Genomic DNA, 17,188 nt, shown 5'->3' with positions numbered 1-17,188 from the left:
TATTCAGTGTGGGATACCTGGTGCAGATCAGCCGTCATGTTCCACCCCAGAGGTGGCAGCATTTCACTGGTGGTTGAGTGAGTCCCTCGGGAGGGAGGTCTGGAAAACACATTCCTCATCGGAGTTGGGGGGAAGGTACTAGGTAACAAGCAGGTATAGTGCTACCGGTAAGGGTTAGGGATGGGGAGATGGTCCCGTCTCTCCCCAGATGCAGCATGGCCTAGTGGCTAAGTTGGCAGACTGGGACCCAGGAGATCAGGGGGTCTGTTCCTGGCTCTGCTGTTTCCCTGCTGGGGGACTTGCTTCAAATCACTTCTCTCTGCATCTGTTTCCTCTCCTGCTGTCTGTCAATTGAGGCTGGAAGCCCTTCGGGACAGGAGCCGTCTCTCGCTAGGGGTTTGTGCTGGCCTAGCACAATGGAGCCTGGGCTTGCAACGGATAGTGAGTGCTTGCCTGCCTCAGTTTCCCCCTCTGTAAAATGGGGATCATATTTATTACTCAGTCAGTCAGCTCTTTGGGGCAGTGTCATAGAATCATAGAAGATCAGGGTTGGAAGAGACCTCAGGAGGTACCTAGTCCAATCCCCTGCTCAAAGCAGGACCAACCCCAACTAAATCATCCCCGCCAGGGCTTTGTCAAGCCGGGCCTTAAAAACCTCTAAGGATGGAGATTCCACCACCTCCCTAGATAACCCATTCCAGGGCTTCACCACCCTCCTAGTGAAATAGTGTTTCCTAATATCCAACCTAGACCTCCCCCACTGCAACTTGAGACCATTGCTCCTTGTTCTGTCATCTGCCACCACTGAGAACAGCTGAGCTCCATCCCCTTTGGAGCCCCCCTTCAGTTAGTTGAGGGCTGCTATCAAATCCCCCCGCACTCTTCTCTTCTGCAGACTAAATAACCCCAGTTCCCTCAGGCTCTCCTCATAAGTCATGTGACCCAGCCCCCTGATAATTTTTGTTGCCCTTCGCTGGACTCTCCAATTTGCCCACATCCCTTCTGTAGTGGGGGGACCAAAACTGGACGCAGTACTCCAGGTGTGGCCTCACCAGTGCCGAACAGAGGGGAATAATCACTTCCCTCGAGCTGCTGGCCATGCTCCTACTAATGCAGCCCAATATGCCATTGGCCTTCTTGGCAATGAGGGCACACTGCTGACTCATATCCAGCTTCTCGTACACTGTAATCCCCAGGTCCTTTTCTGCAGAACTGCTGCTTAGCTAGTCTGTCCCCAGCCTGTAGCAGTGGCTGGGATTCTTCCTTCCTAAGTGCAGGACTCTGTATGTATCCTTGTTGAACCCCATCAGATTTCTTTTGGCCCAATCCTCCAATTTGTCTCGGTCACTCTGGACCCTATCCCTACCCTCCAGCGTATCTATCTCTTCCCCCCAGCTTAGTGTCATCTGCAAACTTGCTGCGGGTGCAATCCATCCCATCCTCCAGATCATTAATGAAGATGTTGCACAAAACCAGCCCCAGGACTGACCCCTGGGGCACTCCGCTTGATACCGGCTGCCAACTAGACACTGAGCTGTTGATCGCTACTCGTTGAGCCTGACGATCTAGCCAACTTTCTATCCACCGTATAGTCCATTCATCCAATCCATACTTCTTTAACTTGCTGGCAAGAATACTGTGGGAGACCGTGTCAAAAGCTTTGCTATAGTTAAGATCTATCATGTCCACTGCTATCCCCATATCCACAGAGCCAGTTATCTCATCATAGAAGGCAATCAGATTGGTCAGGCACGACTTGCCCTTGGTGAATCCATGTTGACTGTTCCTGATCACTTTCCTCTCCTCCAAGTGCTTCAAAATGGATTCCATCATTTGTGTCCATCTTTTGTGTTCGGCGTTTGCACAGCACCTGGCACAAGGGGGGCCTGGCTCTGGGCTGGGGCACCTAGATGCTACTGCAGTACATGTAATAGCAGTACAAAAAGTCCAGTGCCTGGCCCCACGGGGCGCTGGTCCACGCCTCAGCCTGCCAGCTACCATGGTGCACCGAATAGCATTCCTCTCCCAGGGGAGGGGTAAGAATGAATTAGTGTAAGCGGTGAATTGCACATTGCATGACAATAAATGTGAAGTGACAACCCATTTCAAACTGTTATTCAATAGCAGCTGAACCGAGGATCTCTTGAGCAGTTGCCAGCACCCCCGCCCCTCCTCTTGTCCCATTCTCCGGGGCAGAGGCAGGGTCAGGGCTTAAGGCATAAAGCAACTCTACAGTGATCTGTGAACTGAATAACCTCGGCACACCCAGCATGTAGAGGAACCAGTTCGGTCGGGGCCTCGAGCAGCCCGGTCACAGTTCAGCTGGCAGGCTGGGACATGTGGGGCTGCCTGGATCACACCTGCTGCACAGGGAGTTGTTCGCAGTTCAGCAGGCGTCCCCATGAGACTGTTACGCCTTGGGGGAAGAAAGCGCTAGGCTTGTTGTATCCACAGCCTGTTACCTTCTCTCCTGTGGGCTCACCACAGCCCCTCATCCCACCTAATGCTGGCCAAGAGCCTCTGACTGTTAGCCCCATGGAGTCCTGGCTCCCAGCCTCCCTGCTCTAACCACTAGCCCCCACTCCCCAGCTCGGAGCAGAACCCAGAAGTCCTGGCTCCCAGTTCCCCTGCTCTAATCACTAGGCCCACACGCCCTTCCCAAAGTTGGACATGGAACCCAGGAGTCCTGACTCCTCGCACTCTGCTCTAACCACTAAACCCCACTTTTCTCCCGGTGCTGGGAGCAGAACCCAGGAGTCCTGACTCCTAGCCCCAGGGGTGCTGGAACACTTTTTATAGTGGGGGTGCTGAAAGCCAGCGAAACCACAAAGCCCTATTTTTACTTCACCCCCACCCCCTGGAACTGGGACCAGGAGCAAAGCAGTGGCTCTGGGAGGCGGGGAACACAGACAGGGGGAAGGGGGCCAAGACGGGACATCGCTGGGGGTGGGCATGGAGCCCCAGGCGTGGGGCCGGCAGCCTGAGCCCCGTGTAAAACCTGGGGGTGCTGCAGCACCCCCTGCTTCCTATGCCCAGCCCCCGCCCCTGTCCTAGCCACAAGACCCCACTGCCCTCCCAAAGCTGGGAGACGAACCCAGGAGTCCTGATTCACTGCCTGCTTAAGACAGTCACACTGTGTGCACAGGCCGGCCTGAGGCCCTGTTACAAAGGGCCCTGTCATGTTGTGGCAGGTGCAGAGTCATGGATGAGAGTGAAAAGCTACAGGGCTCTGCCAGCCATGGGCCTGTCAACTAAGCCCCGCCCTGGCAGCAGCTGCGATAGGCCCCCCCTCTCCCCCCCCCCCGGTGGAATCCATCGCCCCCTGCTGGATTATCTTCAGCCAGGCAGCTCCCCGCCAAGCACCAGTTCAAGCCACGGCCCTTTTCCTCCTCAGGGGCGCGGGATTGAAAGGGCCCAAGCGAGTCTGGATGCCACGTCACTGCCAGGCTGCCCAGTCGGCTCCCAGGAGCGCGGCCCAGGTTGCCTGGGTTACAAAGAGGCCCATGTTACCAGGCTAGGTGCCCAGGTTGCCTGGCGCCATGGCCGGTGGTTCAGGTTACCACGCCAAATTGCCCAGGTTGCAGTACCAAGCTGCCTAGGCGAGTTGGCCAGGTTGCCATGCAAGTTGCCGGGCATGTTGCCCGGGTTACCATGCCAAGTCGCCATCTCCAGCCTCACTGCTCCCCAGCTAACGTCATAGGCTGGAGGTTGCCCCTGGTAACAGCATCCTCAGGTGGGTGGGTGGGTACCAGCCTCAGGCTCTTAACCCACCCGGTCCTGACCCCCCTTTTGCTGGCAGCCAATGGGAAAGCATCCTGAGCTGCCAGCTAGGCCAACTGTCCAATGGGAGCCCCCTAGAGGTGGGGCCAACCCTCCCCCCCCACCTCTCAGAGGAGCAGACAGAGACTCTGAGCTGCTGTGACTGGAAACAGAACAGGGATCCTGGAACTGAGCTAGCAACAGGTAAAAGGGGAGGGAGCCGCTCCTCTGGGGCGAGGGCTGCAGGGGGGGGTGAGGATCCCCCGGCCCTGGGATTGGGGGCAGGTCTGTAAAGGGGAGGGTGGATGGGGCAGTGGGAGGTGATCTGGGCAGGGAGTGGGAGGGTCTCTGGAGGAAGGTCTGGGTAGGAGGATGGAGAAAGGAGGGTCTGGTCTGGAGAGAATTGGAGGTTGCAGGGAGGTCTGGGGGAGGCTTTGGGGGGGTCTGAGCAGATGGGGTCCATGAAGATTCCAGACAGAGGGGGTGGGGGTCTGTGGGGTGGGGCAGTCTGTGGCTGGCAGGAGGGAGGGGGGCTGGTCAACCTATCTCTCCACCCCCTCCCAGCCTCACGCTCCCATCTGGATCATTCCTGGGACTTTCCCTGCCTCTGGGCTGGTCCTTTTCAAACCCCTTCCTCGCCTCCCCCCCTACTGCCAGACCTTCATCTCCATCTGGGGTGCCAAGGGCAGCAGGTGTTGGATCTGGGAGTGGAAGATCGATGGCTTCTGGCAAAGAGGGGCCAACCTGGCACGGCTCTTACCAGACCCCCATTGTGTTAGGCGCTGTACATTTGTATTGCTATTAGGTGTATTACGGTAGCATTTTGTCATCCCAGTACTGGACCAGTCCCCCATTGTGCCAGGTGCTGTACAGACACAGAACAAAAAGATGACCCCATTATATTATACTATCATTTAGAGCTTTTCTGTTTACTATTCCCATTTGCACTGTCATGTTTGGACGGGATCAAATCTGTCCCAGAGGGTCACTTTGAAGTTTCCAAATGGACGTGTTTGGAATTGTTATTCCGTGAACAGTTTCAAATGTTCGGCTTTGGGGACACAGCCCAGTGCCTGGATTTCCTGTGGTCAGGGCAGTCCCATGTTCTGAGGGGCTCTGGCCACATGAGATGGTAACTCCAGCTTCCCCAGCTCCTGATCCTGCCGTGGGCCCTGCATCCCCCACTCTGCCCGAGACTCGTTGATTTCAGCAGGAGTGGAGGGCCTCTCAGCACCACCCAGGAGGTACTTGGCACCAGTTTGAGCAGGGGGGACTTGGCACCCAACAGGATCAAACCCTAAATGTGGCCATCTACAAAGGAGTCCATCTGGTTAAGCATGAAATGGACCCATGCTACCGGCTGGGAGCCGGTCCGTGGGGCTGGGAGATGGACCCCAGAGAGAGGGAGTAACTTGCCCAAGGTTACGCAGTGAATCAGTGGCAGAACCGGAACCAGGCCCTTAGCCCTGGTCCTTCCTGGGTCCTAATGTTGTAAGTGGATCATAGGTGCCTCACAAAGTCTGGTCTGGCCAAAGCACAGGGGGGCCTAGCTACATTTCAATTCTGGGGTTTATAAAGGTGGTTTCCTTAGTTTGCAGACCTGAGTAAGAATGGTCTAGCCTAGTGGTTAGAGCCGGTTGGGGGATTGGGAGTCAGGACTCCTAGGATCTACCCTCAGCTCTGGGAGGGGAGTGGTGTCTACTGGTTAGTACAGGAGACTGGGAGCCAGGGACTCCTGGGTTCTTTCCTCAGCTCTGGGAGGGGAGGAGTGATCTGTGAGTTAGAGCAAGGGGCACTTGGCCTCCTGACTCCCCGGTTCTATTCCTTGGCACTGCCACTGGCTGGCTGTGACCTTCCCCGCCACTCTGTGCCTCAGTTTCCCTCCCTGTAAAATGGGGACAACGATCCTTCACAGGCGATTCTGAAGTGTTCTGAGATCCCTGGTCGTTGCGGCACGACACGACGGATAATGTGTTCGGCGGAAGTTACAGTGCAGGGAGATGGACCCCAGACCCCTGGCGCTGCTCATCCAAGGAGCGCTGAGTGCCCTGATGGCAGGAACGATTGCATCCTCCCAGCTCCGCCCAGTGCTATACCCCACATATTATGAGGCAGCTGACTGGGAGGGGAGGGCGCCCCCTGCCCCACAGCGCCCCCTAGCACCGCACTGGGGCTGGCACTGACTGCCCGGGGAGAGCGCCCCCTGCTGAGCCCCCACCCCGCTCCCTGCAGCACAGTGCCCCCTGGTGCCCCATTGGGCTCAGTACTGGGAAGGAAGAGCGCCCCCCTCTTGATACACCCCCATCACTGTTTGCAGCGTGGGGCTTCCTGGGCAGATCTGAGGATGCCTTTCTCCAGGCGCTGCCTCCAGGCTGTACGCCCCGGCCTCAGAGCCTGGTTAGTAATCCCGTCGGGGAGACACAGCCCCGGGGCTGACACCCCCTGTCATCCTGCCCCACCTCCTCTCCCAGCACCGGCCACAGAGCCCTTATTATGAGGCAGCTGATTGCTGCCGCTCGCTTGCAGCTCCCCCGCCAGACTCCCAGCGAGGCATGTTAAAAATAAGCTGTCACTGGTTCCCCCGTGCCCCCCAGGAAAGGGGGGTGTTGTGAGTGTGGGTAGGGAGGATACTTGGCAAATCTCTCTCCATACGTTAGTAGAGGTGAAGTAACAGCTGAGCATCTTGGCATAACACGAGGCCGTAGGGGCGCTGATTTAGATCTCGCAGCGAGGGGGCAGGGGCCTGGGGTTCTGGCCTGGTTCTGACCCGTGTCAATGTTGTGGGTTTGGCCCTAGCAGTATTGGGGTCTGCTTTAGACAGGGGGTGGGGGGTGAAACTAAATGAAAAAGACAAGGTCAAAAATCAGATCAGGGACAACGAAAGACAAATACGGAGGGAGCGTGAAAGGTGCTCTGAGGAACGATGGGACGCGGGAGATCTGGAGGCCATTCCTGGCTCTGCCGCAGACTCCGTCGGTGACCATGGACTAGTCACTGCGTTGCTCTGTGCCTCAGTTTACCATTTGTCTGTTTAGACTGTTTAGCTCTTTGGGGCAGGGACTGTCTCTCGCTCTGTCTGTGCAGCGCCCGGCACAATGGGACCCTGATCTCAGTGAGATCTGTGCAGCGCCTGGCACAATGGGGCCCTGATCTTGGTCGGGGACTGTGCAGTGCCTGGCACAGGGGGGCCCTGATCTAGGTCGGGGACTATGCAGTGCATGGCACAACGGGTCTTGATCCCTGATCAGGGCATCTAGATGCTAGCTGAACATAGGAACTGCAAGACTGGATCAGACTCAAAGCCTGGTCTCCCGTCTCTGACAACTCCCAGCACTGGCTGCAACAGAGGAAAGTATCAGAACCCTGCAGTAGCAGACGTGGGACAGTTTGCCCCTCACCCCGACCTCTCACAGAGATCACAGGAGGGAGGGGTAGCTCAATGCTTTGAGCATTGGCCTGCTAAACCATGGGTTGTGAGTTCAATCCTTGAGGGGGCCATTTAGGCATCTGGGGCAAAAATTGGGGACTGGTCCTGCTTTGAGCAGTCAGTCGGACTAGATGACCTCCTGAGGTCCCTTCCAACCCTGATATTCTATGATCAGCATAAATCCTGAAGCAGGAGATTTCTCTCCCTGTCTGGATTTACAGCTTCCCAATGAATCCTTTCCTTCTAAGGAATAGAACCAAACTCAACTCTTTATGGTGGGAGCCATTTCAAATCAGTGAATTCCAGGGAGGGCTGTGAAGGACACCATGAGAGAGAGAATTACAGAGTTTATTTAATATAAAAATCAAGAGTGAAAGCAAAGAGCCACTACAACAGAACCAGCCCCTGTGTGGATACTCACTGGTCCCGGGCCGAGAAGAATGGACAAAAAATCCATTTGGTAACAGCACCCCAATGCAGATGCATGCTCTGCTCTAAAACCGGGGTACTGCCCTTTCCCTAGCCAATTATAACAAGACCCCTTAATTAATGAAACCTGCCTTTGACCTGATCTGTATTTTGGCTGCTGCTGTATTTAAGCTGGGCCCCCAAACCCAAATGTTGTCTACTTCTTTATTGGCTGTTGTCCAACATGGCTTGAAATGTCGTTTGTGTCGATGCAAATTCTGCAGTTGCTACTCTTCTGAGACACCTCCAAATTCCCCTACAACACCGGCCGGAAACCCCCCCGCAGATTTACTACCTGACCCAAGGTCACGCCTTGCCTCATTTCTATTAATCCCTCTTGTTCACACTTAGCTTTAATAATATGGAGCCTAAAGCCCTGCTCTGTACTTGCATTTCAGCACATTTCCAATTAGCAGACGCCTATGTGACCCCGTAGGTTACACTGTCTTCTTAGCCTGCCCTGGCAGATTCTTGTTCTCCATATCAAAGTCCGACCCCCTTTTTGACTCTTGCCTCTGTGACTTTCGGTTGTCGGCAGCGAGGCTGGGACCTGCGACTTCTGGATCTCAATGCGTGAGCCTCTCCGTTTCCTGTCTGAGCTAAAAGTCCCTGCTCACTTAATCGAGGCTGTAGCAGGCTCAATGCCCCTGTATGTGACCATCACTAGAGGGAGAGAGAGCGCCACCCAGAGGCGGTGTTGGTTGCATTAAATTCCCATCCTCAGCGGCATCCGATGGCCGTCAGTTCCGCAGGCTGACGCCTCGTGTGGAAAAGCATTTCCTGGTGTTGAGTTCGAATCCACACGTTCAGTTCCATCGCCTGTCGCTGAGTGATGAGATGGGGTCCCTGCCCAATCTCCCTTCTCTCTCCTGGGCACAGTGTTTCTCACGTCCCCTCCTATTCACGCCTCTCTAATGTAACACTCCCAGTCGTTTCAGTCTCTCTTCATATGTTGTTTTTTTTTTTTTCCCCGGATCTTTCTCCATCTGTCTGTGACCCCCGCTCCATCCCTCCCACCCCAGCACTCCCCTCCGTCCCTCCGGGTACCCCTTCTCCCCCCCCCCAGCACATCCAATCACGCTCCATCCATCCATCCATCCATCCATCCATCCAGGGCACCCCCCATCCATAAATAAATGCCAGTCCCTTCTAGCCCTAGGCACTGTGCTGAGCTCTCCAACCAATAGGGTTTGTATAGGTTTGTAGGCTCCACAGCCTAGGGGATTTAGACACCCCATCATGAGTGATGTATCTAAGCCCCCGAGGCTGGAAATCTCAGCCTTCGTCTGCCGCTTGCAGGGCTCTGGACACTAGCGCAGCTGCTTTACGTCACCCCCTGCAGGTGATCCGGGAGAGGCTGTAAGCAGAGCCTGTCCCTCGTGTGTTCCCGAAGGCACTCGCCCTCCGCCGGGGAGCCTGCAGGATGGCAGCCAACGGCACTGTGGGGCCCGAGTCGCAGGAGGTGCAGCGCCGCGTGGATCAGATCACAGATGAGGTGAGCAGGGAGGAGGGTGCTGGAGCCATCTCTAGCATCCCAGGGCGCCTGGCGCTGGGGCAGGCGTGTGAATACCCCCACTGCGGAAACTGAGGCACCGAGAGAGGAAGTGACTTGGGCAAGGCCACACTGCAAGTCAGTGGCAGAGTCCTGACTCCAGCCTGCCTGCTCCAACTCACTAGCCCCCGCTCCCCTCCCAGAGCTGGGGAGAGAACCCAGGAGTCCTGACTCCCAGCCTGCCTGCTCTAACTACCGGCCCCCCTCCCCTCCCAGAGCTGGGGAGAGAACCCAGGAGTCCCAACTCCAGCCTGCCTGCTCTAACTACTGGCCCCCGCTCCCCTCCCAGAGCTGGGGAGAGAACCCAGGAGTCCTGACTCCCAGCCCCCTCCCCCCACGCACGGGAAAATGCTCCCACCTAGGGGAACAGGGGAAAGATGGGGCCAGAGAGAACAAAGGGATCCGAACCGCCTTGCGGGGACGAGAGCGAGGCCCAGGCGGAGGGGAAGGAAATCCCAGCCCCTGCCCCCGGTGGCGACCGGTGGGGTGAAAATGGCAGCTGGGGAAGTGGCAGCTCCTGAACCGGGCGCTCAGTCACTGGGAACCATCCCCTCCCAGGGCACACACAGCGCAGCGGACGGTCAGGGGGGAAGCCAAGGGATTTGGGTGCTGTCCCACGGCAGGACAACCGCTGGTCGAGAGCTCATTACAGGGGGCCCGGAAGGGGACAGATTCAGTGAGCACAAGGCAGGTGCCTCCCTGGGTCTCTCAATGCAAAGCCCACACGGATAGATTATTACAGTAACAGCCACACGATGGGGATCAGGGCCCTGCCGGGCCGGGTGCTGCCCAGACACACAGTGACCGAGATCAGGGCCCCATTGCGCAGGGCGCTGCCCAGACACATCGCAAGGGCCTAGAGAGCTTTCAGTCTAAATAGACAAGGGAAGGATTATCATCCATCTTTTACAGGTGGGGAAACTGAGGCACACTCACTCACCCAAGGTCTCATGGGGAATTGGTGGCCGAGACTGAAATCAAACCCAGATCCCCTAAGTCCCAGCGTAACATCGTAACCACGAGGCTTGCGGGCCAGCCTGCCTCCCCCGCATAACATCTCTCCCCCCCACACCACACTGCACCCCATCCCACCCCACTTGCTCTCCCCCAGCTATGCAGGCACTTTCTGCAAGAAGCCTTGCTGTGGTTTTGTTGCGCTGTTGAAGGGCCGTGCCCCAGAGGTAGCTGTACTGTACTGAGCTCCTCAGCGGGGGCACGTACGCTCTGCCGATGGGAGTGCCGGGCGGCGTTTCTTGTACCAACACCCTGTTCTCTGTTCTCCCCTGCAGTCTCTGGAGAGCACCCGTCGAATGCTGCATATGGTGGAAGAGGTAAGAGCTGAGCAAGGACCCCGGGGCTGATGGGGGGTGGTGGTCCCTTGGCACCCCCTTTAATACAGAGCTGTGCAGCAGCTGATGGCAATGGCAGCTGTCCCTTGGGGCTGGAAAACTGGAGTCCCAGCTGGAACTGATCAGGGCACTGCTGTGGGGAAGTTCACAGCATCAGAGGTCCCAGCCAGGTACGGGAAGGGCTCTGTTGTGGGGAAGTTCACTGCACCAGAGTCTTCAGCCTGGTACTGGCAGGGCACTGCTGTAGGGAAGCTCACAGCTGTGGAATCCCTGGCTGGGCACTCTTGTGGGGAAGCTCACAACACTGCCGTTCTGTATGGACACTGCTGTGGGGAAGCTCACGGCACCGGAATTCCTGGCAGAGCACTGCTGTGCGGAAGCTTGCAGCATCGGTGTTCTTGGCAGGGCACTGCTGTGTGGAAGCTCACAGCATTGGGGTTCCTGGCAGAGCACTGCTGTGGGGAAGCTCACAGCCTCTGGCATCAGAGAGCTGTTCTGAGGTTGGTGGCACCGGGCAGCGGCTGGGCCGGGGTTTGCTAACACTGACCCCCCTCCCCCCACTTGCCTCCTCTCCCACCGCAGAGCAAAGACGCTGGGATCCAGATCTTGGTGATGCTGGATGAACAGGGAGGTGAGAAAGAGGCTGGGGGGTGGGATGGTGGGGGGGGGGGGGGGAGGCGGGAGGAGCAGGACACAGCCAGTGTGTGCCTGGGGGGGACAGTCCCAGACCCCCCCCAACCACGTCGCTCCTGTCACAGACCCACCCGGCTGGATCAGCACCAGCTCCAGTTTAAGGCTGGACCCCCCTGAGTTCTGCTGGATCCAGGCCAGGTCCCGGATGGACCCGGTTCCTGAGACGCCAGTGCCCCCACTCCCAGCCCTTGGCTGTGCGGCTCCCAACTCCCATGGGTGTGGGGGGGCATCAGCGCTGGGGAAGGGGCTGAGCACATGAGAGAGCAGGGGTGGGAGCTAGCTCCAATATCCCCCCCCCCCCCCCACACACACACAGTAACTCACAGCCATGGTGGCTGGAGTCCAAGCTGGAACTGGCCAGGGCACTGCTGTGGGGAAGCTCACAGCACTGAATTCTCAGTGCCGGGGGTGGGTGGTGCTCCCCATTGGCTCCCCCCTCCTTCCTCTCAACTGGGAGGAGCAAACCCCAACCCCGTAGGTTATTTGTACCCTGGGATGAACCTCAAGACCTGAACCCCCCTGGTACCCGCAACTCCCCATTACCCTACCCTGGGTTCATGCCTCCTGAGAAAGCCCCGGGCTCCTCCTGACTGGGGGCAGGTCCAAGTGAAGACTCAGTCCACTGCCAACATAGAGCCTGCCCCCACCAGGGGCTCCCCCCAACCCCCCATAGGCTCCCCCAGCCCTACGGCCTCATCTGCCCCCCAACACCCTGCCCCATGGACTCCCCCAGCCCAATGGCCTCATCTGCCCCCCTGGCCCCGGCACTCACCTGCCCCTCCTCCCCTCCAGAACAGCTGGACCGGATTGACGAGGGGCTGGATCAGATCAACCAGGACATGAAGGAGGCGGAGAAGAACCTGACAGACATGGCCAAGTGCTGCGGCCTCTGTGTCTGCCCCTGTGCCAAGTAAGCCCCCCCGCCCCCTGCCTGGAAGGGGAGACACCCCTGTGATCTGCCCCCCTGTCACCTCCACCCTGCCGGTCCCATCCCCATGTGACAACGCAGCTGCCCCACACCCCTGCATCTCAGGGTACCTGGGGAGGCCTGGGGCAGCCCTGTGGGATCAGACCCCAGCTGGGTTTTGGGGGGCAGCCCTGTGGGATCAGACCCCAGTCATGTGTGGGGGCAGCTCTGTGGGATCAGAACCCAGCCGGGTTTTGGGGGGGCAGCCCTGTGGGACCAGACCCCAGCCGGGTGTGGGGGCAGCCCTGTGGGATCAGACCCCAGCCGAGTTTCAGGGGGCTGCCCTGTGGGATCTGACCCCAGCCAGGGAAAGGGGGGAACCTGGCTGCCCTGGTGGGCGTCAGACCCCCCAGGCCTGTGTCTCACCGGCTCCACCCCCTCCTGTTTTACTGAGGCTGAAGAACATCAAGGCCAGTGAGGCGTACAAGGCGGTCTGGGGCAACACCCAGGACGGGGTGGTCTCCACGCAGCCCTCGCGAGTGGCAGACGAAAGGGAGCAGATGACCATGAGTGGGGACTACATCCACAGGTAGGGTCAGCAGGACCCACCCCCAGGCGCCTCCAGGGGGCTGAGTCCAGCTAGGCCCCCTTGGTCTGGGAGCCCATCTGCTGATGTCCCACTGGAAGCAAAGGGAGTGGGGTGGGTGGTTCAGGAAGTGGTGCTCTCGCCATGGGGGGAGAGAACCCCAAATCCCTTAGGTTATTTGCATCTGGGGAGGGGACCTCAAGACCTGACCCCCCTACCCCAGGTTCTTGAGACAGTCCTGCGGGGTTCTGGACCATCAGGGACTCGATGCTCCAGCGCGGTGCTAGGGGGCAGGATCGGGGGCTCAGTAAGGGGTGCTTTCCCCTCAAAGTTGGTGCTGGCCTCCATGCCCCACCGGGGGGCGTTGTGCTGCAGGGAGAGGGGCTCAGAAAAGAGGGCCTGACTGGGGAACGGCCATGAATGGGGAAGCAGCGGGAATCCAAGGTCTAATAAAGCAGAGAGGCTGGTGCTGTTAGTGTTTAGGGTCGGAGCAGGACGCTCCCCACCTTACGGGAGGGGCGGATCTTCCAGAATAACCAATGACGCACGGGAGGACGAGATGGAGGAGAACCTGGTGCAGGTGGGGAGCATCCTGGGCAACTTGAAGAGCATGGCTCTGGACGTGGGCAACGAGATCGACATCCAGAACAAGCAGGTGGACAAGATCATGGAGAAGGTGAGCGCTGCGCGGCCGCACGCCCGTCTCCCCACCTGGAGACTGAGCCTTTGGGCAGGAGCCTGGTTGCCTGCAGGGGGTGCCAAAGGAGTGGGATGCTGAAGGGGGCTGGAGATGGGGCAGTGTCTTGCCCCATTAAGGATCCAGGCTGAGAACCCCCCTCCAGCTCGGTTCACTGCTCGGCCGTCAGCTGCTCCCCTGCCTAAGGAGGGTGTCCTACCAGCTGAACACGCTCACCCGGTGCCACGCACTTGTGAATCGTGCGCTGCATCCCGCTCCAGCTGGTGGATAACAGCCCAGCTACTGCAGCTGGCCGAAGGAGCGAGTCCCTCCTTGAATTCAAGGTGCGGAGAAAGGCGGCGAGGAGCGTGAGGGGAAGGGAGGAGTTGAGCAGGCTGAGCGGGGAGCTGAGGGCTGTCTAGAAATACCCCAGGAAGACGAGCTGTGAAAGCTAAAGGCATCGGAAGAAATGGGATTAAATTGGGCTGTGATCGGCTGAGGTTGGCGGGGTTGGCAGGGGATGGGATTCGAGGACCCAGCGACCCCTTTCCGGTGCCATGTTCAAGTGGGAGAGGGCTGGGCTTCCGAGCGGGGGAGTCCTGGGTTCGAAACCCTCTAGCAGCAGCTAGCGAGGGGATAGACCTGCACCAGCAGGTCCAGCGCTCCCGGGTAGCCCCCCGCCCGCCTGCTCGGGAACTAGGTGCTTAGGTTGCTGCGGGAGGGTTTGCAGCCCCTACCAGGGAGCCGTGGCCCCCCGCAGAGTTGTCTCATCCCCTCCGCCGGCTCCTCTCCCCGCAGGTCACCGTGAACGAAGATCGCATCCAAGAGGCCAACACCCGGGCCAAGAAGATTCTCAAAAATGCATGAGCCCCGGCCCCACGTGCTCTCCCGCTTCGCTGCCCCCCCACCCCGGCTCCCGGTCGTCCATCTGTCCGTCCCTGCTGTCCAACCTGCCCTGGAGTCTCCAGCGCTGTGTGTTAGGTGGAGCCTCGGATGCTTGGGGGCGGGCGTAGGGTGTGCGCACTGCCATGGCACTTAGCGGATAACAGCCCTACTATTGCAGCCAGCTAGGGGAGCTCCTTCTGTAGCTCCAGTGGGAGAGGGCTGTCCCTGGGAGCTGAAGGTTGCAGGCTCAGTCGCAGCTGGGAGGGTGGAGTATGCTACAGACATAGTGGCTCCATGTGTTGTGGGCGGGGGGAGGAATCTTTATTTCCTCTTGGGGGGGTACACATGTGACCCCCCCCTCCCCCTGCTATAGGGAAGGCAGACCCTAGTGCATCCTGCCCCAGTGCAGTGACTCAGAAGGAGGAATCTGCATGGAACTTTCTTCCAGTCTGGGGGAATTTTTGGAGCGTGACGTGTGGATATTTGGCTCTATTTTCAAACTGCCACAGCCCTGCCTCCTATGGGACCCTAATCTCCCTCACCCCTCCTGTTGTGATTGGGTCCTCATGCCCCCCCGCCCCCCGCCCCCCATGACCCTACCCTTGAGGCTCCTTCCCCTGGCTGAGATGGGTTTTCCCAAGGGCAGATAATGAGTGCCGGGGGAGGGCCAGTCAGATGTGGGATTGGGCAGTTCTCTGCCCTCTGGAGAGAAATGGGGGTAGGGGAGGAGGTGAGAGGGAGACAGGAATTTTCTTGTGCATTATCCCAGCCAACTTTGATTGAGAAAGGTTCCAAGCAGCCTCTGATTTTATGAAGCACGTTAACCTGTGGAACTCCCCACCACAAGATATTAATAATCCCGAGATTTTATCATCCGTAAATCTCAAAGCACTTTACAAAGGGGAGTGGTGGTGTCAGTATCTCTATCCCCATTCTACAGATAGGGAAACTGAGGCACAGAGAAGAAAAGTGACTTGCCCAAGCTCACCCGTGGCAGAGTTGGGAATAGAACCCAGGTCTCCTGAGTCCTGCTCCAGTGCTCTATCCACTAGGCCACACTGTTCTGAAGAAAGCCCCTATATCAACTGACACAAATGCTTCAGTAGCTAAATGAAGCCAAACTGGATTGACAGGACAGCTGAATCAGAGAGGGTCAGGCCAGAGACTTGCCTGGTTCAATTCTCCACTCCATCCTTCCCTGTTAACCTGTGGAACCCCCCACCACAGGATATTCCTGAAGCAAACATTTCATTAACTAACTGAAGAGAAACAGGAATGATGGAAGAGATGAATCAGAGAATGGGGACATTGGAGATTTCCCTGGTTGAGTTCCACCTCCATCCTTTCCTGGTAACCTGTGGAACTCCCCACCACAGGATATTCCTGAAGCAAACATTTCATTAACCAATTGAAGAGAAACAGCAGTGATGGGAGAGATGAATCAGAGAAGGGGGACATCAGAGATTTCCCTGGTTCAGTTCCCCCTCCATCCTTTCCTGGTAATCTGTGGAACTCCCCACCACAGGATATTCCCAAAGCAACTATTTCATGAACTAAATGAAGGGAAATAAGACTGATGGGATGGCTGAATTGGGAGGTGGGGCGCATGCCGATGACTCCCTGGGTTGTATCCCTCTGTGTGTGTGTTTGGTTTTCAAACGTAATCTGTCACTGTGACACCGAAGCCCCTGTCTGTGTGAGGGGCCCTCTTCATTTTTATCCGTGATGTAAGCGAGGTGATTTTTTTCTTCCAAAGCATAATACAAAAAAAAGCAAAAGCAAAAGTGCCTTTTTCTTTACGATAAACTCAAACCCGTGTCCAATTCGCCAGCTGGTAAAAGGCTCCAGAGGAGGGGTGTGTGCCCGTCCCACAGCATCCTAGGAAGGTTGGGCTGAAAGGGACCTCCCCGGGTCAGCTAATCCACCCCCTCTGAGTTGAGACAGGACCAAGTAGCCCTAACTCCCCCTGGAGTTTCTATTATCTCCCTTGCTGCGGGTTAGGACAATTCCTGCTTGGCCTACCCACAATGGAGAACAGTGGCTCACCCTCCGCTTTATGTAGCTCTTAACGTAATTGACGACTGTTCTCAGGTCTCCCCTCAACCTTCTCTTCTCTAGACTAAACCTGCCTCCTTCTTTCAGCCTTTCCTCCTGGGTCAGGTTTTCTAAACCTGTCCTCGTTTGGGTCAATCGCCTCCAGTTTGCCCTGAGGCTGCTCAGCCTGACTCTGAGGACCAGGCAACTGATAGAACCCAGGAGTCCTGGTGGCTCCCAACCCCCTCTGTTCCAATCACTAGACCACTCATAGCTGTGAGACCCACTGAACTGGCCCCTGGGCAGCATGTTTATTCCACTGCCATCCGGCCCTGAAGTAACAACAATCCATAGCTCCAATAAAGGGCTTACAAAGGGCATCAGTAGCATTATGCTTATTTTGCAGATGGGGAAACTGAGGCACAGAGCGATGATGTGCCTCACTCACTGAGCAGGCCAGTGGCAGAGCCAGGAATCAAACCCAGGTCCCTGTCCAGTGCTTTGCTCACTAGCCCACGCTTTCTCCACCAAAGCAAAGGCTTCAGTAAATAAATGAAGGAAACATGATAGACGAATCGGGGAAAGGGGGCATCAATTGCGGCGTCAGTGCCTCCTGCTGTCCATCCCTGTTAACCTGTGGAACCCTCTGCCACAGGATATTCCTGAAGCAAAGGCAGTGCGGGGTCAGCGGAGCTGGGAATCAGAATTTCTGAGTCTTACATCAAGCCCTGCAACTGCTGAGAGTCATTCCAGTATTTGGAAAGAAACAAAGCTGGTGCTGGATCCCCTCATTGTGCTCACTTTAGACCTGCCCCACTCACCCCCTGCCCCCCAAAGGGGGGGGCGTCTTAC

General features: G+C 57.4%; 1 protein-coding gene across 2 annotated transcripts; it reads left to right on the top strand.

Annotated features, from left to right (window-relative positions):
* The first annotated feature begins 3,862 nt into the window (after positions 1 to 3,862).
* LOC125628350 (synaptosomal-associated protein 25-like) lies at positions 3,863 to 16,086 on the top strand. Of its 2 annotated transcripts, none has more exons than XM_048833329.2 (8): positions 3,863 to 3,963; positions 8,997 to 9,149; positions 10,496 to 10,537; positions 11,138 to 11,186; positions 12,041 to 12,158; positions 12,610 to 12,744; positions 13,273 to 13,417; positions 14,216 to 16,086. In XM_048833329.2, exons 2-8 carry the CDS (start codon positions 9,078 to 9,080, stop codon positions 14,282 to 14,284), a joined length of 630 nt encoding a protein of 209 aa, XP_048689286.1. In that variant the 5' UTR covers positions 3,863 to 3,963; positions 8,997 to 9,077; the 3' UTR covers positions 14,285 to 16,086. The 2 variants fall into 2 exon arrangements, with proteins under 2 accessions (XP_048689286.1, XP_048689287.1); XM_048833330.2 differs by having other exon boundaries at positions 3,895 to 3,963; positions 8,954 to 9,149.
* The last annotated feature ends 1,102 nt before the right edge of the window (positions 16,087 to 17,188 follow it).

Source organism: Caretta caretta, chromosome 23 (genome assembly GCF_965140235.1).
Source record: "Caretta caretta isolate rCarCar2 chromosome 23, rCarCar1.hap1, whole genome shotgun sequence".
Lineage (NCBI taxonomy): Eukaryota > Metazoa > Chordata > Testudines > Cheloniidae > Caretta > Caretta caretta.
This window is presented reverse-complemented; position numbering and strand designations above follow the sequence as displayed.